The sequence below is a fragment of the Stigmatopora argus genome, chromosome 4, assembly GCF_051989625.1.
Source record: "Stigmatopora argus isolate UIUO_Sarg chromosome 4, RoL_Sarg_1.0, whole genome shotgun sequence".
In the NCBI taxonomy this organism is placed as follows: Eukaryota; Metazoa; Chordata; class Actinopteri; order Syngnathiformes; family Syngnathidae; genus Stigmatopora; species Stigmatopora argus.
In genome coordinates, this window is record NC_135390.1 from 13219939 (window position 1) to 13244118 (window position 24180).

At 41.1% G+C, this 24180-nt stretch overlaps 1 protein-coding gene across 11 annotated transcripts in view; it reads left to right on the top strand.

The window, feature by feature from the left end:
• The window catches only part of hivep3b (HIVEP zinc finger 3b), a 35135-nt gene that overhangs the window by 3364 nt on the left and 7591 nt on the right, over positions 1-24180 (top strand). For 6 of the 11 annotated variants that reach the window (XM_077597584.1, XM_077597577.1, XM_077597585.1 and 3 more), the window contains 5 exons: positions 14873-14918; positions 17298-19629; positions 20429-20718; positions 20794-22704; positions 23244-23383. In XM_077597584.1, the coding sequence (XP_077453710.1) occupies positions 17646-19629; positions 20429-20718; positions 20794-22704; positions 23244-23383 (4325 nt within the window). In that variant the 5' untranslated portion in view covers positions 14873-14918; positions 17298-17645. The remainder of the gene's footprint in view (positions 1-14872; positions 14919-17297; positions 19630-20428; positions 20719-20793; positions 22705-23243; positions 23384-24180) is intronic. The other 5 variants (XM_077597578.1, XM_077597581.1, XM_077597582.1 and 2 more) reach the window with 2 other exon arrangements.

The following is a 24180-nucleotide window of genomic DNA, read 5'->3' on the forward strand; positions in this document are numbered from 1 at the left end:
CACTCATTTGAGATTCAACAACATTAACATCTGTCTGATGCTACAAAAAAGAAGCACACATGCACGGAGTGGATTCTTTGTGCTTCGGCACTGAGTTCACGTAAGGTAACCTGAGGTGTTGCGGAATGTGTTGTTGTCTCAGAGGTCTGACTTATGGAAATTATGAATGGCTGCTAGTCTCCTTCCTGAGTATTGTCTAGGTACATTTTAGTAGGGCATCATGTCTTCCAAATCTCTTTAGGAGCTGGAGAAGTTTGAAGCTCCCTGTCACTCTAAATCACTTGCCTTCATGTAAAATCTTACTTGGTTTTCTGTGTGGAACTGTGCAATATAAATTCTGTATATTCCGCAATTGTGTTAAGAAAATACATTCTTGTTGATTTTAAAACTGAATTATGCTCAGACGTGGCAAAAATACTCTCACTCGGTGCTTTTGAAGAATTATAGACATGCCAGTAAAAGTAGAGTGAAAGTATTGATTTAACTGTAATCCTTGCTATCTAATGTCTTATTTTGCTTGTTTTTAAATACCAAGATAACATTACAGCAGGCAATTTATCTGTGGCCATGGCATTCTATTTTTCACCAGTTTAAGCGTTTTGCTCAATTGAAGATACAGTAGGCTAAAATAGCACTTTTTAATGTGTACTCGTGTGGTTAAGACATTTGTTTAAATTGCCATCAGTTTTTTAGCCCCAGAGAAGGCAAAATATATGTTCTGGTTGGAGTTATAAATAAAACCTTTTGAGACATGCTTTTCCTGGTTCTGAGTTGAGTATCTAGTAGACGTACACAATGATTTTGTTCAGACACAATGCAAGTAAAATGCACCTCGGTCTGTTTGCAGGAGACTTAAGTCAGTGTGTACCTGTACTTCTTTGCCTCCCACTGGTGCAACACTTAGATGCAAAAGAACACTTTTCTGCCAGTTGACACCGCAACAGTTTGTACACTCGATTCACCTGGCATCCACTCGCCCCTCCAGCACACTGACTCAACCTTGCAGGTGGCAACGTGTTGATAGAAGTACACCCAATGCCAAGATTAGACAGGTCGTGTGGAGTTCCTACTGCATCAGACCAACCCTTTTTATAGAGATTTCCAGTTGTGATAGTCACTGATGGAAAGAGCAGGAAAAGGTTTAGTGCAAGTTTTGTTTTTTATTTCACACACGAAGAGAGTTTAGTTTTAATGTCACTTCTGTACTGGGTGTTAAACAGATGGCGTGTCTGTGAGACTGAAAGAAAAGTGAGCATGAGTGTTTGGTGACGAGCGGTCTGGCCTGCCTGAGTGATTGCTCAAAAGTACTGAACGTGCTTGCGTGTGTGAGCATGCCAGACGTTTTTGTTTTCTTTAACACAACATGCAACAACTATGCCAATGGTTTGCTAAAAGAAAAAGTAAAAGTATAATTTTTTTTTTTTTTTTTACATTTACCCAAAAAATCCTAAATTTGAGGGGAGGGCCTAATCCATGAGTAAAATCATGAGTATTCTAGTTTACCGATACCAAAGGCTTGTGAAAACATCATCTCATTTCATTTTCTGAACCGCTTTACCCTCATTAGGGTCATGGGGGGTGCTGGAGCCTATCCCAGCTGACTCTAGGCCAGAGGCGGGGGACACCCAGTATCAGTGGCCAGCCGATCGCAGGGCACAAGGAGACAAAGGACAACCATGCACCCATACCTAGGGGCAATTTAGAGTGTCCAATCAGCCTACCATGCATGTTTTTGGAATGTGGGAGGAAACCGGAGTACCCGGAGGAAACCCACACAGGCCTGGGGACAACATGCAAGACTCCACACAGGTGGACGTGACCTGGATTTGAACCCAGGACCCCAGAGCTGTGAGGCCGATGATATATATATGTGTGTGTGTGTGTGTGTGTGTATATATGTATATGTATGTGTGTATATATGTGTATGTGTGTATATATATATGTATGTGTATGGATATATATGTGTGTGTATGTATATCTATGTATGTGTGTATGTATATATATGTATGTGTATATATGTATATATCTATATCTATCTATCTATATCTATATCTATATCTATATCTATATCTATATCTATCTATCTATCTATCTATCTATCTATCTATCTATCTATATATATATATATATATATATATATATATATATATATATATATATATATATATATATATATATATATATATATATATGACCTATATTTAAATGATTAGGGTCAGTGTGTGTGTGTCTGTTTCCAGCTCATGTCAGCAATATGCAGTAGGCTAGTGAGGCGGCCTGGCCCTTCCTCATTTGTGCCAATTTCAGTTATGTAATGTTATGTGGACAAGCAGAACGGCAGCAGTGGATCTCCCGAGTATGGGTAGGAGAGGTTCATTGAAAACGTCCTTTCACAAGGGTTAATCATTACATGCATCTTTGCGATTGCAAATTTGAAGGTTTGGTTTTATCCAATACTCTACGTAAGTTGCTTAGACACTGTAAGGTTGTTATGACTAGCACACAATGTGTCTGGCTTTTCCTCTGCACACTTTATATTTTAATCTCCCCTGAGTATCAACTGTGGGCTTGTTTTGTGCATGTGTTGACTTCGGTAGTGGCGAGAGTTGTGTAATCATGTGATTTTAAGCTTTTGTCCTTGTACACCACAGGTATGTAAAAGAAGGGCTTGGTCAGAATGCCATTGTTGTAAATGAGGAGGCCATGATCATGTAGGGTAATGATCATGTACTCGAAGACATAGTACACAATGAAGACAAAAGTTTTGAGTCACTTGTCCTGTACGTACACCTGCAGGAATGTTGACATGCTTCTGGCATATTGAACTGAAATCACATTTTATTGCACCCCAGTCAATGTTTTATAGCTTAACAGTGCTGAAATGTCAATGGATGAGTAAAACATTAGGAGGTAGTTTCCCATGGAAGGTCTTTGATGAGTAAAGGAAGATGCCCTCTTTAGTGTGTCAATGTGTTTGTGTGTGTATTGATTAGGAATGCAGCAGAGGGATTGTATTTCACCACTATCTTTTTCTTTCACATACTCACTCTTTTGTCTGCAGTGTTACATCAGACTGGCAGCTCCATTTTTACTAATTACATCTAACCACACTGGGTTTTTGTAGCAGTGTAGATCTATGGCCATTGCTTGACAACATGTGACCATGCATATGGATGAGTGGATCTGGAGACGGAGCAGCCGCCCTCTCCTCTTTCCTTGTCTCAGCATATGCTTTAAGGTTCCCCCGCAGGAACAAGGCCTTCAGGATTGCATGGGGATTTCTTCTATGCGGGAGTCTAAGAGGGGGCTTTTGGGAAGTACTTCTAGGCCTGCTCCACTTATGATGAGCTCATCTCACTCGTGTCCCCAAAAATTCCCCACTTAGCTTGTGACTTAAGTACAGATTGTTTTTAGATTCCTTTTTTTAACTTGGGGATATCAGGACAGTATTTAGTAGAATCCCTTTTTTTCTTTACTGATTTCACTAGAGATGGAAATTTCCTTGATAACCAATGGTAAACATTATTTTTCTCCATATTATTTATAATATGTAACAATCTCTTTCTAATGCTTATATTTATCTGACTCCCCCTGCAGCACCTAGCTTTTGGTCATTATTTTTTTCGTTTTTTTTAAGGGAAAAATATATAAAACACAGCCGTGTGAACTTTTGCGTCCCTGATAAATGTATTTTGCCTTTGTAAAACGTGCATTTATTGAATTACATGCCTTACTATAACATGGGAAGCAGCTAAAATTTGAGTCAACTTTGAGCCTTGCTTTTCATTTCCTGTGTTTATCTGTCATTTGGTGAGTTATGAAAGGAAAATGTAAGCTTTTTGTATCGATCATACATGTTGTGTGATCTCAACAACATTGAATAATGCAAATACAAAATGCTATGAAAACCTGAAGGAGAACGGTGTGAGTATGGGTGGCACACATGCATTCGTCAAGACATTGTCTCTGTTGGCAAGCTGCACCTTACTTTGTCAGGTAAGGTCATTTAAAGATCACCTCACTTTAGAAGCTGTTAATTATGCACAAGTGTGGTTGACTGTAATCACTTGCTAAGGTTGTTTGCTCTTCAACTTATTTAAGGTTAAAACCCAACAGATTTGCAAAAGATTAAATTGAAGTTCAACACAGAACACTTTTTGCATAAGCCTACTTTTTTTCCATCTAACCAAGCTGTGAACGGAGTAAATTGAGCAGATAAAAGTGGAGCAGGCGGTTAGTAGCCTATTCTGTTGTTTTGATCCAAACATTTTATTGAAGATTGCTTTGACCAACTGACAAAGGACCTGTGGCCAATGAATTGAGTTGTCTTTTGTGTTAAACTGCAGTAAAATATACCGGTGTTAGTTGGTTAGCATGTAGTCCAGCTGCCATAGGGAACAATGGCATGGAAACCAGAACAACAAAGCTTTAGCTGAGGTTTTTGGCCAGCATCGCCAACAGTGCACCCACCAGTAAAAAAAATATCTCAATTTTTATTTCCGATGATAAATCATTAGTTTTTCAATTGCTATCCTGAAGCAAGAAGTAAAAACTCTAGAAGCAACTTCACTTCTGTATCAGGCTTAATAGATCCTCTGTGTGGATGCGTCCTTTTTCTCCCAGTCATGAGGCTGTGTTAATGGTGCTACAGCCTCCGGTTTGAATTTTTACGGTAAAATATGTTATTCTGACTTACTTCCTCCTCCTGATTGACTTTCAATTTTGTATTTCAACACGTCACATGATAAACACCATTTTTCCATTGATTCATACGCCCTCTGCCGGCTTCTGTCTTCCCGTTACGTCCACGTTTTTTTTTAAGTTATCCACAACTGTTACATGAATGATTGTTTTTGTACAATTTCAATCCTTGTGGATCTTTCGTGAGTCTTGATAGTTCATTTTGAAATACTTCTTGAGAGGATTCTATCGTTAATTAGTGTGCAAAAATATCTTTCATATTGAGACTTTTAAAGAGCAATGCTGTTCTTTTCCATTTGATGTCATTTCACACCATGAGGTTTATTTTTACGACATGTGTTTATGTACACTGTACAAGTATGCCCCTACCTGTTTATATACATTAAATGCTTATGATGTTTTTGCTGATGCATCTATATTGCTGCCCCCAAAGTGAGTCGACCGTTTCAACTAATTGAAGGTCAATATTTGCTCTAGTGTTCCCTCAGACAACTTTCCTGGCATGGTCTAGTCGGAACACAGGCTGTGCTCTGTGCTTCAGTAGAATCAGAGGGCCTGTCATATTCTTGGTCTTGCACTGCCAGACTAATCTGACTTCCCTAAATTTATGCCGTGAAAACATTGTGTTTTTTCCAAGAGGTATGGAAACTCCCATTTTCAGTAGGATTTTTAGGATGTATTAGTTGAGGAAAGATGCGAAACCCAGTAGTCCACAAAAAATGGGTCTTTGTCAGTCATATGTCAGTGAATTACTTCAACATCACTGAGTTATCCTGTCATATTGGTCACATTCTTCTGATGGAATGACCTCTGAAAAAGAATCAGGTTTTTTTGTGATTAGTCAGCTGGCGAAGCCTACATAGCCCTTGCTACCTAATGATTACAGCGACTTTTCTCAGTGGCATGACAACACAATATTGCAACTCCCCACAGACTCTCCTCCTTTCTTGCTCGAGCAAACCGCCAAAGTTGCTGACGCATACTCGTTCATTGTGAAAGTGAAAAAATAAATAATTAATTAATTGGTGGGGGTTCATTTGGTGCCTGTCATGGGTCTTTATGTTTTTTCCATATCTAGAGAGCAAATATGGATGAGGTGAGGAAATTTTTAGGGGGCTGATCAGTCAATATGGGCATATACGTATTAGCTGAGGCATATTCCAGCATATCCTACAGTCTGTGTACAACTTTACACTTACGTTGTTTAAAACTAAGCTAGGTGTTAGTTAATTGCACTTGTCAGAAACAGCTATGACAAGGTCCTGCAAATTCTAAAAGGCTTCATTAACGGGTTGTTGTACAAATAATGGTAATTTCGGTAGCTGCTGGAGTTTCAGTGATGGATTAATGTTGGTCACTGGGAAATGCTGGTCTTGATTCATTTTTGTTTTTGTTCCAATATCGCAAATCAGTCATGCATTGGTAAAAATGCAACTTTCTATTTTCTTATTCCCTAAGTAATATTGCTTCTAAAAGCAATTTTTGATTTCGATACACTGCAGCATGACGCCTACCCTAGACTTAATTGTTTTAAATTTGACTCTCTCAGCTCTGGACATCTGGTTTCCTCCCACATTCCTAAAGCATGTATCTTTTGTGAACCCAAAGAGCCCCTTTGTCTTAATATTAGTGACAAATGTTGTATGTTTCCTGTGAATGGCCAGCTTCCCGTAAAAATACATTTAAAAAAGAATAATAATAATAATAATAATATAAGCTAAGAAAATTGATCTTTTAAAGATTATGATTGAAATACACCTCTGTGAAAAGAACAAAGAATACTAAACGAAGCTGTTCTTCGATCTAAGGTGTTTTCAATTATGTAAGCCTGCTGTCATTAACTACCAATAGTCAGCAGTCTTGTTGTTTGCATCCAGGTAGTCACAGAGTTTTGCACTGTCAGCAACAACAAGGAGCAACCCCAGCTAGGTCAGCGCAGAGCCTGAATATTCATCAGTTCTGCTTGTGCCATGTTTATACTCAGTGGAAACGTTTTGCCCTGGTCTTCACCCTCGAAGAGAGGTAAAGGCCTTTTGGTTGTATCTTTAGATTCATTTACCTTGGACAAAAGTATCCTTGGGGAAATTAGAAGCTCCTTGAATGTTACCTTGTGGAAGAATTAACTCTCTTGACGCCTCTTCTCCGTTTGCTCTTGGTTTCTTTTTCTTCCTAACAGCCTCCTAACCAGGTGCTATCTTTGCTCATAGGCATTATTGGGGAATACACTAGCTCAAGCAGCAGGGCTGGTTTCCCACTCTCTGCCGTTGAGCAGGCGTCCATTACTGTGGGTGTGCCTAAATTACACAGGAGAGGGAGACCAATCTGAAATCTAATGAAAGCTAGTGAGTTCGAAGAGTTGGATTGAGGGTTACTTGATGTATAAATCTTCTCTATGAGTATGTCAGAAAGTTCCTAACACACTCATTTTACATTGGCCAAAGCTTTGGCTCCATCTTGGCAGGCTGGGAAAAGTTGGCGGAAAGTACTATCAGGTGTGTTATCTGAGAGTGTCAGGGACGATGAAGGTAAAGGTCGAGAGCACAGTGGTAAGGCCCGCCATGATGTATGGCTTGGAGAGAGGAAAAGACAGGAGGCGAAACTAGAAGTAGTGGAGTTGAAGATGCTGAGGTTCCTTAGGAGTGACCAGGTTGTCTAGGATAAGAAGAGACAAGAGGCCAGTGAACATAGTATCTTCTCTTTTTCACAAATGCAGCTACAGTTATACCCAAAGCTGCATGATTCGATGCTGAAAATATCTTGTGCTAATGTTCCCTTCCTGCCAACCTTTGTAATTCACACTTTATTGCTTTTCTCTGCAACAACATTGTGATCAGATTATTCTTGGAGTGTGTGTTTTTCTTGACGTTGTGTAATTGTGTATTGTGTTGCGTTGCTTTCTGCGCTGTTAACATGTTGTTTTCAAACGTGCCTTTTTGACAATCACAAATACTGTATGCCTCTCTGCTGAGGCACAGCAGAATTCAAGTAAGAGGGCAGCTATTTATGTTTTCCAACGCCAATCATCTTTTAAGTATTCCCTCTTTGACTGTCATTCATTTTTAGTTGTGGCTGCCTCCAAATTACTTCAGTGGGGTTGTTTTTAGGTTTTCAGTGACATACTTGAGCAAATATTTAGCAATTAATCTATTAGGTTTTACTTCCGGTGGGAACGATAACTGCATGCCAGTTGGCTTGCACACATTAAGCCTTTTCACCAACATGTATGACTTGAGCTTTTCATTCAACCTATGTTAGCTGTGTAGTAGATCAGTTTAATAGAGTTATGCTCCAGCAAAATAGGTTTGAGGGCATTAAACATAACCAATTGTGGTCTGTTTGTCTCCATACATTTGAAAATTAAGATGTCCAAAATTGTTCGATTTAGTAACATTGCTGTATTGTTGTTATTATTATTGTTATAGTATCAATTGACCTTGCTGATTTGGACTTAGCCAGTTGATTTAAAATTATAACAAACCAAGTATAATTATTTAAATGGTGAACTTTCTAAACTCGTTTACTTACTTAATTTTGCATTCGCCAGACAGATTCTGCTGACCACAAAAGGTTGAAAACTTTATTTCCCTCGGGCTCACATTATTACATTAACAAACTACATTTTTGATTAAATTGCTAATTTTATTGTCGTAATATACAGTACTCGTCTTGCTCAAGAATTTTAGGGCCCATTCTTTTGAAGGGAACGTTTGGGCCTTAAGGACAATTTGGCGCTGTGCCTGAAGGAAATGTAGTACATTGGAAATCACCAGGTAGAGAGGTAAATGTAAGTATTTTTGTCTGTTGATCGTTCAGGACTCTGGAGTATGGAGGTCAGTTTTCAAGTAGCAAATTGCTTCTCAGAGTGAACAATGTGACTGCTGGATGCAATGATTATGATCATATTTTTCCTTACAGTAAAGCTTGTGGCTGTGCTCTTGACAGACATAAGGCATCCACAGCCACCAGGCAAGATTTACCAGGAAATCAATGGCCTTCGTCACCTAACGTACATCAATGCACTGTCTCACATTTCTTATTGTCCTCACAGTCACTTGTCATCTCACTGCATTTCTACAATTTGCCTCTTTGAACACATTCCTATGTTAAGGATTTTTTTTCTTACAAATGATAAGGCAGCTCTGGCCTGATCCTGTTGCTGTTCAAAGGAGGTGTGCTTGCTGGCAGGGAAGAGCTGTAGCGAGTCGGGTTTCTCTTCACTGTCGGTTCATGTTGTGATGACAGCTGCAGGAATGCACCACTAATTCCCTTTACTTGAGTCATGTGGCCCTTCTGGCTCGATGATTACCTCAAGAAGTTATAACAAAGTGTGATTATTGTGTCATTCATGTTTATGCACTACATATGAGTGTTTTCAAAATGGTGGCATCTTCCTAAGCAGTGCGTTGTCTCTAACTATCGTGGGGTACAGGTTTTCCTCCCAACTAAAGAAGATGATTTTTTTTCAAGTTTAATCAGTTGATTGCAGTCAGGTGCTCGCTTGTTTAAGCAGAAACCTCAATGGTCCAACTGTCCGTGCTGTTTGAGTTGGCATGATGTCCTGCTCCCACATGCCCCTTTTTGGTATTGGTTTGATACCTGTGAATTAGGGAGTGGCCCGGCGGCTCAGTTGTTACTGCGTCAGCATCAAAGTGGTGGAACTGGGTTCAAATCTAGGTCAGTCCCCCTGTGTGGAGTTTGCATGTTCTCCCCAGGCCTGCGTGGGTTTTCTCCGGGTACTCCGGCTTCCCTCCCAAATTCTAAAGCACGTGTCAAACCAATTCCGCCGAGGGCCGCAGTGAGCCCTGGTCTTTGTTCCAACCGATCCAGTGCCGACATTTTAACCAATCAGGTGTCTTCTAAAATAAGTAGCACCTGACTTTAATTAACTGATTACACTTGCAATAGGTATCCTCTTGTTGAGTCGGAATGAAAACCTGCACCCACTGCGGCTCTTTGAGGACCGGTTTGACACCCCTGTTGTAAAGACATCCAAAGTAGGCTGATTGAACACTCTAAATTGCCCCTAGTGTGTGAGCATGAAAGGTCGTTTGTCTCCTTGTGCCTTGCAATTGGCTGGCCACCAATTCAGGGTGTTCCCCGCCTCTGGCCTGAAGGCAGCTGGGATAGGCTCCAGCACCCCCGCGACCCTAGCGAGGATAAAGCAGTTCAGAAATTGAGATGAGATGAGGAGACCTGTGAATTAAAGGATTTTTTCATTTGTGAATGCTTGGAGAAAAAAAATCAAAATTAATCTGTAGTAGATCTGTATCTGAAAGGTTTTTGGAGCCATTTTACATAATTTACAGTATCTGCCAATACTTTTGCACTTCTACATGTTAGTAATAATGGCAAGAGAGGAATGTTATATAGTTTTGACTGTTTTCTGACCTCATGCACTATTTATATCCATTCTGTTGTTTTCAAGCATGCTTTCCAAGTCTCATATATTCTCAAATATTCGCACACATCTCCACATTTTTATGAGTACACATAAACAGGGGAGATTTGGCCACAGTGTCGGGATACGAGTATAAAGATTGAAGAGGGGCTGACTGTGCGGTGTCCTGTGAGTGTCTAGTACAGGATGGCAACCAGCTAAAAGGCCAGTGGGGGCACACGTAGGCGACGTGAGAGTAAACTGTAAACTGACATTCAGTCTGAATGGAGTGGTTTGTCACAGAGGGTAAGCCATTCCTCAGATCGACTTGGCCTCAAGAAAATTCGGCCTGTGCCCCTCTTTTCAAAACCAGGGTGAGGCAAGAGTGGGTAGCGCTCATACATTGATTTAATCCATGTATCCAAATATAATGTGGTTGAGTTTGCACCTGTTGTATCTTTCATTTGCTGAATACAAACTTTTAGTGTAGGCCTCAAAATTGAAGAAAAATAAATGTGTAGCAAAAGTAAAGACAATTCAGACACCCCAGACTTTCTGTGTCAGGGTCGTGAGGCAACCCAGATGCCAACTTTGAAGTCTTTGTGTATATCACACTACATGAAGAAGACTAGTGAAGTGATCCGCAAGGCCTCAATAAAGAAGAAGAAGAAGAAGAAGAAGAAACCCCTGAAGATTGCTTGTCTACAATGCATGTCTCACTGGCTGCATTTGTATAGACTAAGCAAAGTATTAAAAAAATGCTAAAAAGTTGCTATCCATCCGTTTTAGTATCAATAAAAATACACATTAAGCGTTTTAAACTTCCACAAGTTATCACGGTTTAATTTCAGTTGCAATAAAACAAAAAGGAAGCAACCAGTAAAGTATAAAACTAATGTTATAACGGCACAAGAATGAGGTGAATATATTAAAACTAAAAAACTGATGCTTGAAGACCAGACAGCCCGCTTGATATACAAATATCCTCTTCTTTCTCAGTTTTTTTCCAAAATGGACGCAGTTTTAGTAATAGCTGGACACACTGAGTTTTGTACACTTGGTGGGCTTCCTCTTTAAATAGATTGTGTTTCTGTCACAACCCCAACACATATGGACACAGCACGTCGAGTTACTGGAATACCGCACCTCTGAAATAATCTGGCCTAAAAACCAAACAGAGGCACCCCTCTTTCAGCCTTTCCATATTTGCACATTTTGTTGCCTGTGTCTGCAATTTAAGGCACAAAGTCCCAAAATACACCATGGGTGCGACTGCCTGTAATGCACTAACCCCTCACTGTTTCAAAAACGTTACCTTGCGGTCTTACCAAAACATCTTTAAATGATTTCTCGAAATTGTGATGTTGTTCTTCTGTAGTGGAAGAATCAAGACATTATATACTATATATCTATATATATATAATATCAGACTGATTCAACTATTACTGCTGCATGTTTCATTCCTAAAAAGAAGACAATGTTTAAAAATGGTGTAAGATTGGTAGTCAAAAATGGTACTGCAACTATAATCAAAATATTGAGGTGTCCAACACCCCCTGCCCCTTTGGGTTGCCAGATAACGGCTTTGCGATGGAAAACCAAGCCACATTATCTTACCAATATTGTATTTCAATCATAAAAGACAGAGAGGCTAATGATAATAATTGATAATGACAATAAAAGCATGCAATTCAATTGAAATGTAAGTTTAGTATTTTAGCACAAAGAGGCAATAAAAGAGTCGAGTCACGAGCTCTGTTTGCTTCTTAGAGCTTTTTCGAGAGCAGCCCTGTGGCAACCTGGACGAAGATAAAGAACTAGTCTCGTAACTGATTTATTCTTGGAGGCCGAGACATCCGTTGTAAACACATAATCAAAACAATAACAACTAACGTGCTAAACATAGAATTTTAAAATGGGGAAATCTTGCCTTACCCCTTGTTAGAAATACTTCCAAAAACATGTTTCTTGAATGTCTATTGAAGTGTTAGGGCCATTTATTAAAATAAATGAATTGCAAAGCTTACAAATCGCTCCTTTAATGTTGCATATTCCCAAAAACTAAGTATGAAAATATTAAAGTGGTATCTTGATTTGTGAATTCCGAGTAGCACCATTTATGAGTTTGATTGCTTTGTTGATGTAACCACACACACAAATTTGATTAGATTCACAGCTGAATATAGCAATTAATGTTTGTTATTCCCTCACATGTGCACTTTCAGTTATTTAATTTAATCAAACCTGCTTTATGGAATGGTAGCTGGAGTGAGTAAAGTGACCCCTGCCAAGATTCCTACACGTTAATGAACTGGCAAAGTTCTGCCAGATTCTGACATCACTGCTTAGTAGTGTTGTACTCGAGGAGATGTGGTGCTGTAAAACGATGACACTGGGCACATTCCCGCTGATTCAATGGAATGCCTCGTCCTGGGAAGTATCAGGGGGGCCACAGAAAGACTGCAATAAACCTCTTTCTGACATGACCCTTATTAAATGAGAATAGTGTACCATTGAGACAGAAATTAACACGGAGAATACATTCATTAATTCTGAACCGCTTTATTCTTACTAAGGTCGCAGGGGGTGCTGGAGCTTATCCCAGCTGACTTCGGGCCAGAGGCGGGGAATACCCTGTATCGGTCGGTGGCCAGTTGATCGCAGGGCACGAGGAGACACCCAAACACTCATACCTAGGGGCAATTTAGAGTGTCCAATCAGCCGACCATGCATGTCTTGGGAATGTGGGGGGAAAGCGGAGTACCCGGAGAAAACCCACGCAGGCCCGGGGAGAACATGCAAACTCCACACAGGTGGACAGACCAGGATTTGAACGCAGGACCCCAGAGCTGTGAGATATAGAAATACATTTTAATTAGGGATGCCCCAATCACGAATATTTGCACCCGAATCCGAGTCACCTTACTTATTACGAAGGTTCTGTCAGGAGATATGTTGTTAAACCAATTGTTATAAAGTTTGCACACATTGTCAGTCAATAATGAACTGTTTTCTTTTTTTGACTAGGGCCACAAACGCATATTTTGATAGAGGATCTATCACTTGTTTTTAAGCGATGTTGACCATATTAGATTGGCTATAAAAATATGTTGTGCCCGCAGGCAAATGCTGTTATATAACTACTATCAGCTACCAATTTTAGGTGTTTATGTGAGTACAATAAAGCTTTTTTTTATAAAACAACTTTCAACCTGTACCACAATTTCTGAACTATTTACAAATGATGTAAATGAAATTCATTGTGGTATTCCAGGCTTACCATTATAGCTGTAAAATGCCAAAAAGACAACACGCATAAACAGAAAATTGTGAATTTTTGTTATTGTTTCTTGTTTCTATTCATCCTCCATATAACCAAGTGTCTAAACATACAAGTGCAAGCATGAATAATCTTTTAATTCATGCACTGATGGATAATGAGTACATGTTTGACTTTGTATGTGTGTTTTTTTACACATACATACTCACACTCCAAATAGTTTTCATAAGTTGAGACCCCTGTCAGTGCATTTTAACAAACCCAATCTATTTCATCCAATTTGGATCTTCTGAAAAATGCCCATCACATGAATGGAGTTGGGACATCTTCTGATGAATCAAGCAGGCAAAAGAACTGTCACTAAGCAGCTCCTCCTTGTGACTCATCCCGTCATCCCACCAGGCAACCATGCGTTGTTAGCGTGTGTAGTGTGCCTCTGTGTTCCCGACCGCCTTCTTTCTGATAAGCCCGTTCTAGTATGTGCCGGCTCGTCGCCCTGTGAGCGTGTTTATTTTAGAGCGTGTGAGTCACACTTCCTGTACTCTGCTAGTGAGGCGACGCTCTATGGAACAGCAGGAGTTGAGCTGCGTTCATTCTCAATTCTCGCTTTCTCTGTCCGTGCCTCTCCCTCTCCCTTTCTCTTGTGTAGAAAAGGTTGATAGGCCTCGCCTCGTTGCTGCGTAATGCGGGGGCTTACTTGAATGGATGGCACTCTGGAATTCATTTACAGATGTTGCGCCCCATGCTATTCGGGATAGGAAACCCAGAAGTGACTTGTATTTACTGTAGGTTAGATGGCAATGGTTGTGACAGAAGTCAAGACCACAAGAATTGGAATATTTACAATTTTCTTTATCCTTAAACACCACAAGAATTGATTTGAAATTAAATAAGATATTGTGCTTTAACTATTGTTTTTGGCATCCCTCTCACTTTTTAAAGAATAAACAGTAATAGGAAACAAATGACGCAGGCTACATATTTGGTTCTTGGTGGTTACCTGCTGGCTCCTGCTCTATTGTATGTCAAGAAACCAGATTGCCTATTTGGAACCTCTATGGTCAAAATACGAACAGATGCACCCTGTACAAAGCATAACAAAACAGACCTTGGCTTTGTAAAACACATATTTTTTTCTAATCTCTTTTTCGGGGAAATGTAATCTTTGTGCAAGTTAATGAATGACAAAGATTCATCTTATTGTGGCATTTGTTTATTTTTTTCACTTTCCTGCTGTGCCACACAATAAAATGTGTTTTGAAGTGATAATGACATTTCAGAAGGTTTTTAGTTGTTTGACTTTATTATGAAATGCCCTCAATTTCCTTCGGCGCCCTCCTGTCCTAACGTTTATACAGTACAGTGGAAACATTCATTTGGTGTTCCCCCCTGGTCCCCTCTCTCCATCATTCTGTTTTTACCTCACCCCCACCCTCTCTGCCTCTCTCGGCAACACACCCACTCAAGCAGTCATATCCGCTCTTACTCTCTTGCTCTCCATGCTTGTCTCACAGAGCCTGTGAAGCGTCTCCGAGGGGGAAGACCAGACTGCTCTGTCAGGTAATCTGTCTGTCTGTCTGTCTGTCTAACTCTCAGACCCCCCCTCCCTCCCTCAGCCCCCCACCTATTTATCTCTGTGTCATTTAAATCCATCTTTGTCTTCCTCAGAATGCTCAGACTCACTTTATTTGTTTTCTTTTTTTCTTTATCACTATCTGTCGGATAAGTTCAATGAGTAATTTTCAAAATGCATTGGCTCTGTTCAAAATGGCGAAACTAATGTATCTCTGCTGTATGTATTTGATTTCGCAAATTCTACTTAAGTTGAATTCCATGAAACTTAGCCACAGGCTGTGATATTGACTTGGGGAGATCCCATCAAATTCCGATGTACAATTTAATTTATTGCAGTTGACATTCCCATCTCACTATGATGTATTTTTACTTTATTTAGCCGGTGGAATGTGCATTGTGGCACTGGAGCTTTAACCAAAACTGAAGACTATTTTTTAAAGTGTTACTCTTCTTTCTCCTACTTCATATATTAGAGTAACCACTTGGCTGGCGATTTCCAACTACTAGTGTGTATTGCATGGGAAATTATAATTTATTTGATTATAATTGGTATGAATAAATTCTTTCTTTACAAATAATGTTGTATGAATAATGTTTTAATGATTTTCCAGAGTTAAGTATGTGCCTGTGCCCAATAAAAGTTAGAAAGGGCAACCACTAGTTGACATTATTGGCGTAGTCTGGAGACAGACATCAGTAGCAGCTTAGTTGAAAATTCTTCTGGTGTATGAAAGCACAGAGTCAGAACCACTCACAATCTTCTACATTTTTAAGCAATGAATCTGTTGAAAAAATTGATACAAAAAATGAATAGGGAGACTCTTTTGTTGTTCAGTCTCTTCTGTTGTTGATTGCCTAACATTGACAAACAACAATGTACAAAATGAAAAGAAAACCAACTAATAATAAACTCGTGAAAATATGTAAAACTATGAAAACCAAAAGGAAATAGTTTTAAGATATGAGAATAGAAGAGAATATTCTATTGTTACTGTACTTGCTACAACGAAATTGTGGAGCAGATCTGGTTCAGCAGTGTAATAGTAATAAATACACACTAAAACCTGTCTCATCTTAAAATATTACTGATTGATAGTTGTTTTTCAATGTTTTGACACTTGATAATGACACCAAAGTAGCATTTTGTCGACCTATAGGAATATTATCAAAACTATCAAGGTGATGAATGTTATTAAGTCGAGCTTTTTTTCCTTATCAAAGCATTTGGAAATCCTTCTCGAAAGTCCCAATAATTCCATCATGCCCTGCGCTGAGCATATCGAGACTGACCGAGTATGTATTTTTAATACAACCGGTATGTTGTTTCCTCCACTGGTGTCCACTGAGACATTTTGACTTAAGTGGCAACCCACAGCAAGTAAGAGTACTTAAGCTTAGGTCCAGCATCTGCTACAGTCGTTTCTAGTTTTTCTTAAACCCAACCACGCTTTTCTGGAGTTTCTGGCTAAATTGTAGGGCTGGTCCTTGACTGAAATCTCCAGAAGTGCATTGAGTCTCACACCCAATGTTGGATTTTTCAGGACAACAGTGCACAATACAAGCGTACTCTTCATTGACATCTACTGGCTGTCACTCAAAAACAGAGTGGATGTCAAAGGTCATGCCAGCTTGTCCATTCAAGCAGAGGGCACACATTCCTCCCTCCTTCACTTCCTGCTGCCAGTGTGTGTTTGTAGTCAGAGAGGATGCTGGGAGATAAATTTAGACCTCCAGTTCCCTCTCCATCTGCCGATGCTCAGAGTAGGTTTGTTTCCATGGGAACCAGCACCAGGCTACCGTCAGTGAGAGAGAACTGAGAGAAAGAGAGGTGTGTGTGTGTGTGTGCCTGTGTATGGCGGTACGAGGGGTGACAACGGCTTTTTAAAAAGCACTTGGGAGACTTTATCAGTCCTAAGGGTTCAACATAATTTATTGTTTGGCCCGTATTAGTATCCATCATTACCAGCTGTGTGATTACATGTGGGTATTGATATTGAAATGATCGCGCACTGAGCAAGGTGTTTTGTTTTATTGATACAAAGCTCTGAAAGTGTAAAGCCTGGACTTGACAAAAAGACGTGCACAAATGTGTTCGTGTTTGGGTGTGTGTGTGCGTGCTCGCACACACATTCAGGAGCATTTCAGTGTGCCATGGCTCCCTGAATATCTGAATCTCACATACTATAAATCTCTCACTCTTGCTTTTTCAGAAGAATCAAATGTTAATCACAAGTGATGAGAATTTGAGTACATTTCGCTGATCTAGTAAAGACTCATTAATGATGCTTCCGCCACACACACAACATTTAGGGAGCCTTTTTATCGATTTGGCAAACTCATACTTCTTTTTCTGTTTTTCTCTAGAACCGCTTCTTGGTTCACCCATCAAGAATATTGACCACAAGCAAGAGACATGCTAAGAAGATATTGAATGGGATGTTATGATGGCTGCAACTGGACCGAAGAAGAGCTGCTATATGCCAAAGGATGATCTATGTTTACCTTTTTCACTGCTGCTCCAGGGCACATTCTAACAATGCCTCACTTGGTCCTCTTGAATAACTTCAGGCCTACATTGATAGAGGCACTTTGGTGTGATTTACAGTCACCGTCCACAGCCCCTTGTCTCTGACCTCCCTGCTGCCATGTGGTTAGCTCCCTGAGGCTCAAAGAGCCCTTGTGTATTTTTCTGTGAGGCTCCCTCCTCACTCTATGGAGGCTGAGCCCAGCCATTCGGTTGATGGGGACCGCTCTGAAACACAAGAGCAGCAGGATGTGACAACCGGATCCTCTTTTGGGTCTTGTCCACAGCCCCAGCAGACTTCCAATCCTCGTCCAGTACACAGAGCTTTGTGTCGACTGCAAAACCGCCAACCCAAACGTGATGATCTTCTTCGGTTACAACAGCAAGCAGTAGCATGGCAGCATACAGAAACCCCAGGTCCTTCAGGAGGCAGCTTTTTCTCTGCGGGTGCCACATCAACCTCATCTCATCGCTCATCAACCTCCACCCAAGGTGAACATGGCCACAAAGTCTCATCTCAATCCAACCAAGAGACAAAAGAAGGGGTTAGCTCTCCCAGGAAAGGAGAGAAGAAACCCCCCAAACCAGGGAAGTATGTGTGCACTTACTGCGGTCGTCCATGTGCCAAGCCAAGTGTTCTTCAGAAACACATTCGCTCTCATACAGGAGAAAGACCTTATCCTTGTGCCCCGTGCGGATTTTCTTTCAAGACCAAGAGTAACCTGTACAAGCATCGAAAGTCCCATGCTCATCGTATTAAGGCAGGCCTTGCATCTAGTCGTGATGAACCAAGTTTGAGTGGGCCAGACTACAGTGGCGTTGGAGAAGATGCCGAGGAGCATACCGAGGGAGAAAGCACTGAGTCTGAAGATGAGACAGGTCAGCACAAAAAATCCTCTCAGGAGATTTTGGCTCGGCAGAAGAATGTTGGTAAGGAGCTGGGAGGAGGATCAAATGAGAGCCAGAGACCTGATGATACACAAGCTGTCAAGCAAAGGCTTGCGATGAGGCTTAGTGAAAGAAAACGTGGCCCAATGGCTTTACCTGATGATCCTCCTTCTTCCCTTTCAACCTCATCTTCTTCTCTTGGCCCTGGAAGTAAAGGCAGCACAGAATCTGGTTACTATTCCGGATCAGGCAGCACTGACTTATCCCATGTTATTCCTCCCAGTGCAAGTGCCAAATCATACGCAGAAATCATTCTTGGGAAATATGGAAGGTTGGGTGGGCAGCAGCGCAGTCCTCATTCCCAGTCTCCCCTTTCCCCACTGTCTGGAACAGAGGACAAGAGCATTCCTTTTGCTGTACCGAAAACCCAAGTAATAGAACATATTACTAAACTTATAACAATCAATGAAGCAGTGGTAGACACCAGTGAGATTGACAGTGTAAAGCCCAGGCGTTCTTCTCTGTCAAGAAAAAGTAGCCTTGAGTCACCCAAATTGACAACCTCCAAAGACCCGTATATATTTGATCCCAAAGGAGAGACCCCTGGTCCAAGCGGCTTAAGCGACCTTCAGAATCCAGAGACAAACACACCTGTAAATCCAGTATCGTCAACCGTTCCGCTTCTCAGAAGCCGCTCAATGCCATCAACGACCAGCCAATTAGAGTCCTCTGCATCTGGCATCAGGTCTAACAGAGGCTACCGTCTCTGTCAGTCATTTGATGAGCAGCAGGCCATGGCAACAGAGATTAACATTGGTCATGCCCACCGTATGCTTAGGCGACAACCAGCCATAGAGGTTCCCTTGGGTGCCGAACTTATGCCGGAAGAGATACCCCTCAACCCTTCCTCTGCAATCAGTGGGACTGACACAGCCAGATATCCAGAGCAACAAGCACCACACGGTACTTTGAAGACATTTGAATGCAAAGTATGTAGAACAAGCTTTCAGCATGTTGACAGCTACACAGCCCACAAAGGTGTGTGCAAAGCGCAGCAAACACTGGAACAGGAAAGTAGCGGTCCAAGTAAGACCGGCAGAGAGGAACGCCCTCCAATGATGATGCACTATAAGTTCAGAGCACTGGCTATGGCTGTAAGAAAGAGGAGGAAGGAGGAGAGTATAGAAGAAGATCTTTCAACTCCTGGGTCCGGAACCATGTCCGGGAGGTCTACGGGCATCATTGCAGCCGGAGGTCCACCAGTACAAAGCCAGGCACTCTCAGGTTCGCTTGCATATTACTATGGTAGCGGAATTTCAATGCAATTGATATGATGGGTCATTCATTTCCTTGCTCAGTTCTCACTCTGGCTAGTGGTTCCCCATAGTTACTTACCAATAGCCATTTTTACTAGCAGCGTTTGTTTTTGTAAATTATTTTTCAGAATGTGGGTACTTTATTTGGTAAGTGCTATTCGCAACCAAGTATCACATGCGGTAAAGCCATTCATCAATTAGGATTAAAGGAGAGCCAAAATAAAGATATAATGTAGTGTTGATCATTTTTGTTAATGTACTGTAAAATAAATTACAAATTTGTCATGCATGTGGCAACTAATTCTTAAGTAATGACCTTCAAGACTCAAGCAAGTTCCAAGCTATTACTTGGATCAAGCAAGTCATCAGTCAAGTCATACAATATTTATCAGTCACATCATTTTTTTAGTTATTTATTTATTTTTACTGATTTCAACGCAGAAAGAACTGTTATGTCTAAAATTAGAGACGACTTGACTGTATAATATACGTGTTAATGTATTGTTTTTATTGTTACAAATAATATTATTTAGAAGTTGGACTTTCGTCTTATCCCCTCAGGGGTCACCACAATACCAGTTTATTTCTAACATTTACATGAATGATTCCAACTACTAATTTTATCTGACACTTTAACTGTTACCCTAATTGCTATTGAAATTTAATAGCCAGTATTAGCAAGTGGGCACACGTCTTTTGTCTCAAAAGTCTCTCATCCACCTCATTTAAAAATGCATTTGGTTTGTCTCTAATCATGGTACATGCAGGTGGTACTGTACAGATGGAGACGGGACAACAGCAACACCGAGATAGAAAGGGTGTGTCTGTAATCCAGCATACAAGCTCCTTTGAAACGCAGGAGACTCTTTCCATGGAAAGTGAGAGAACTAATGTCAAAGAGGTTCACCAAGCACAACCGCCTGTTCCAAAACCATCACCTTCTACATCTCGCCTCATCCGCCAGTCCAACATCCAAGTGCCGGAGATTCTTGTTACTGTGGAGCCTGATACTGACATGCCATCCCTGTCTCCGCCAGTGACTTCATCTTCATCTAAGGTACAGTAACAGCTTTTACTACGATCAAAATATTGTAACTGTTGTGTAATATGATCTCCTATGTATCCATCCTAGGAAGCAGACAGGGTGGAGGAGTTTCAGTGGCCCCAACGTAGCCAGACTCTAGCCCAGCTCCCTGCAGAGAAACTGCCCCCAAAGAAGAAAAGACTTCGCTTAGCACAGGCAGCGCAATCTTCTGGGGAGTCTAGCTTTGAATCTGTGTCACTACCCCGCAGCCCCAGTCAGGAGAGCAGCATGTCCCACACTTCAAGTCTTTCTGCTTCTTTCGAGGACGCAACAAAGTCAGAGCCCGTAGTCTGGGGCGGCAGTAGTCAAAGCACCCAAATGTTGACTGTGCCATCAACTTGCCAACAACAGAACCAAAGCCACAAGGAGATGAGGCGTTCTGCTTCCGAGCAGGCCCCTCAGAAAACAGAACAGGTGTCAGACACCAGAAGTAAATCTTTTGATTTGGGTTCTTTGTCCTCTCAGCAATCAGCATCCGCCTGGAAAGAACGACGGAAGTGTCTCCTTGTAAAGCACGCGACATTAGGGGAACCTGAGCAAGAGGAGGGGGGTAGCATGAGTCAATTAACCATAGCAGAGAGTCCAAAGCCTGGGCCTTCCCACTTGAGCCAATCTCTTTTCTATTCAAGCACCCGCTTAAACCTGGAAGACACAGAGAATGTTACGCAGTTGTTACAGCAACAGATCCATCCTCCAACTATGATTCCTTCACAAGAAAGCATCCAACAGACGTTACCTCCAGCACCTCTATCCCAGTTACTCCCAGTCACCACGGCCTCCCAGTTCATGACCAGACCTTTTTCACATACGCAAACTGTTCTCCCTCTGCAGGTCGACCCAATACAGATGCGCATGGCGGAACAAATGGGTATACCATTCCACCAACTTTCTGCTTTTGTTCCTGTTCAATTTCCCTACAGTGGGAGTCAGTCCCTATACTTGCCTACCACACCGTTACATTCCCTGCATATTTTAACCTCTCCTTCCACAGAGGGAAGCGCCTCATGCCCTTACCCAGGCCCCTTCATTTCCACTTGTGTGGCACAGTTCACACCATCGGTGTCTCTTGTGGTCCCAGTCCGCCTCCATACCCACATTCCTACCAATACGCGAGCTATGTACACAACCTTGTCCCAGATCCTGACATCTGCGTGTCCACAGGATCCCATTTTGAAAAATACCATGACAATCATGGAGAAAATGGAGCAGCGCAATTTACAAAGGTCTTATTTGAAGGTTCCCTCACCAGACATCAAGATTCCCCATCCTGAGGATCTGCTTTTTCCTTCTGTTGAGGAATGTGGTCCACTTGGAGCAGGAGGGAGTAAACGTATGCTCTCACCTGCAGCCAGTCTTGAGCTCAGTACTGAAGCCCAACGTCACCAGAAAAGGGTCAAAGAGGAAGCAGACGGCGAACAACACAAGTCTGAAGTTGAGGTAGAGGATTTAGATCCCAATGTACATAAGGAGGGAGACTGTAAAACAGATGGGGAACAACAGGAAAAGGTTGACAAGATAAAAGATTTGCTTGAGGTAACACACGTCAAACAGGAGGGGGATCGGAATCAAAGGCACAGAGAGCTGAACAAGGAGAAAAAAGAGGGGGAAGAGTCAATAGTGAGAAATCAAAAGGAGATGGAAACTCCAGAGAAGGGAACTGAGAGATCAAACACCCGCTCATACCCAAGCCTTCACACGTCAACCTCTGTCAACTGGTGCTACCTTAACTATGTCAAACCCAACCCAACTGCACAGGGGGACCCCCGCAACTCAGTTTATTCTACCTGGAGTGTCAGCGGACACAACCCAAACTTGCCAGGCCTCAGTACGAAGGTGGCCTTGTCTCTGCTGTGCTCCAAACAGAAGTGTAGCTCAGAGACATACACCATTTCCACGGCTCAAATGCTGGCCAAAATTGAAAATACCCCTGCAAGTAGCAGAACCCCACGCATATCGGAGGTAAAAAAAACAAACAAACAAAAAACAACAACAACATGTTATTCAATGTTAATATCGTTTCCAACTTGCTGTATCTATACTTTATCTTCTCTCTGTCTGTAGATAACCATGTTAATAGAATATTTCTCCCAATGAGGTCATACTGTGACATACTTTCTGTGTAATGATGGCTTACAATGACATTCAGATACTCAGCAGTTTCTTCTTAGATGTTTACAAAAATAGAACCACAGGTCTACATAAAACTTATCAAAACAAAACAAACAAATTTTCTTTGCTGCCTTGTTTTTCATTGCTCATTCTCAATAGGAGGGGGGTTCGAAAGGCAATTGTTGCAGCTGACGTAACTTTTCTTTGACAAAAACATGTTTAAAAATAGGTTTTATTTGCTCATTTATCTACAATTTTGTTGTAAAAATAGAGGAAATTCAGTGGCCTTGCAAGCTCCATGTCATACAGATATAATTCAGGGTAACACAATAAATTTGCTGACATAAAAATTGTTATTCATGTATTTTCCAACTGTGTCTTGAGTGTAGGTACATCCCATCAGAGCCTGTTCCACTGATGTAAAAGATCACCAGCATAAAAAAGAAGAGAATAATGAGAAGAACGAAGAGGAGGGACCTTCCACCTCAAAACAGTGCGAAGCATCACATGTTCGCATCTTTGAAGGCGGGTAAGACTATTATCTTTTCATTCAGTCATTGTAGTGCTGCATTTAGTGTCACAAGAATAGTAAATAAAACTCTGCTGCCAAAATAGTGCACAGTGACGGATAGGGAGTGGGAATAGATGCAACTGTTGTTGCAGCTAGGTTTTCCCCTGCTTTCTGCTTGCTCAAACCTCTGAGATTTAGGAGGGTTTGTTTGGGGAGATACCAGCATGTTGGTGCTTGTGCATCCTGCATTGACTGACGATCTCATGAATACCTGAATTCACCAGTAATCTAATCCAATTGTCATGATAGGGTTAAGTGTACGTGAGTTGTGTTTGTGGGGGGGTGCATGACCGTATTCCTTCACACCTCAAATGTTTGCTCAGCTTACTGTACTGTGTTCACATTCTGTCTGTGTACTTACCATAAATGCCCTAGTGATCTTTTTTCCCATGATTTGCCAAGCTTAAAGGTTTGCCCAGAAGGTGCAGATCTATTTACGAAAAAGACACTCTAGAAATAGAAAACATTCAAAAGGAGGAGGAAGAATAAGTGGAAAGGGTCAACTCATGAACAAAGAAAAACTTTTCCCAATGCTTTTTCCCCCCACACTGGAGACTTTTATCTGCATTGGCGGAAAATAGAATGCACTATTAACTGCAACTTGTAGAGGCGTTCTTGACTCAGTCACTTCTAGTTATTAACCTTAAGGGTTAGGCCATTATTCTAAAGACACTGGCTTACTAACATTAGTTCAAAACATTTCGTTTAAAAATAAAATGAAAATATGTTCGTTGAATAGATTCGCTCATTGTTTT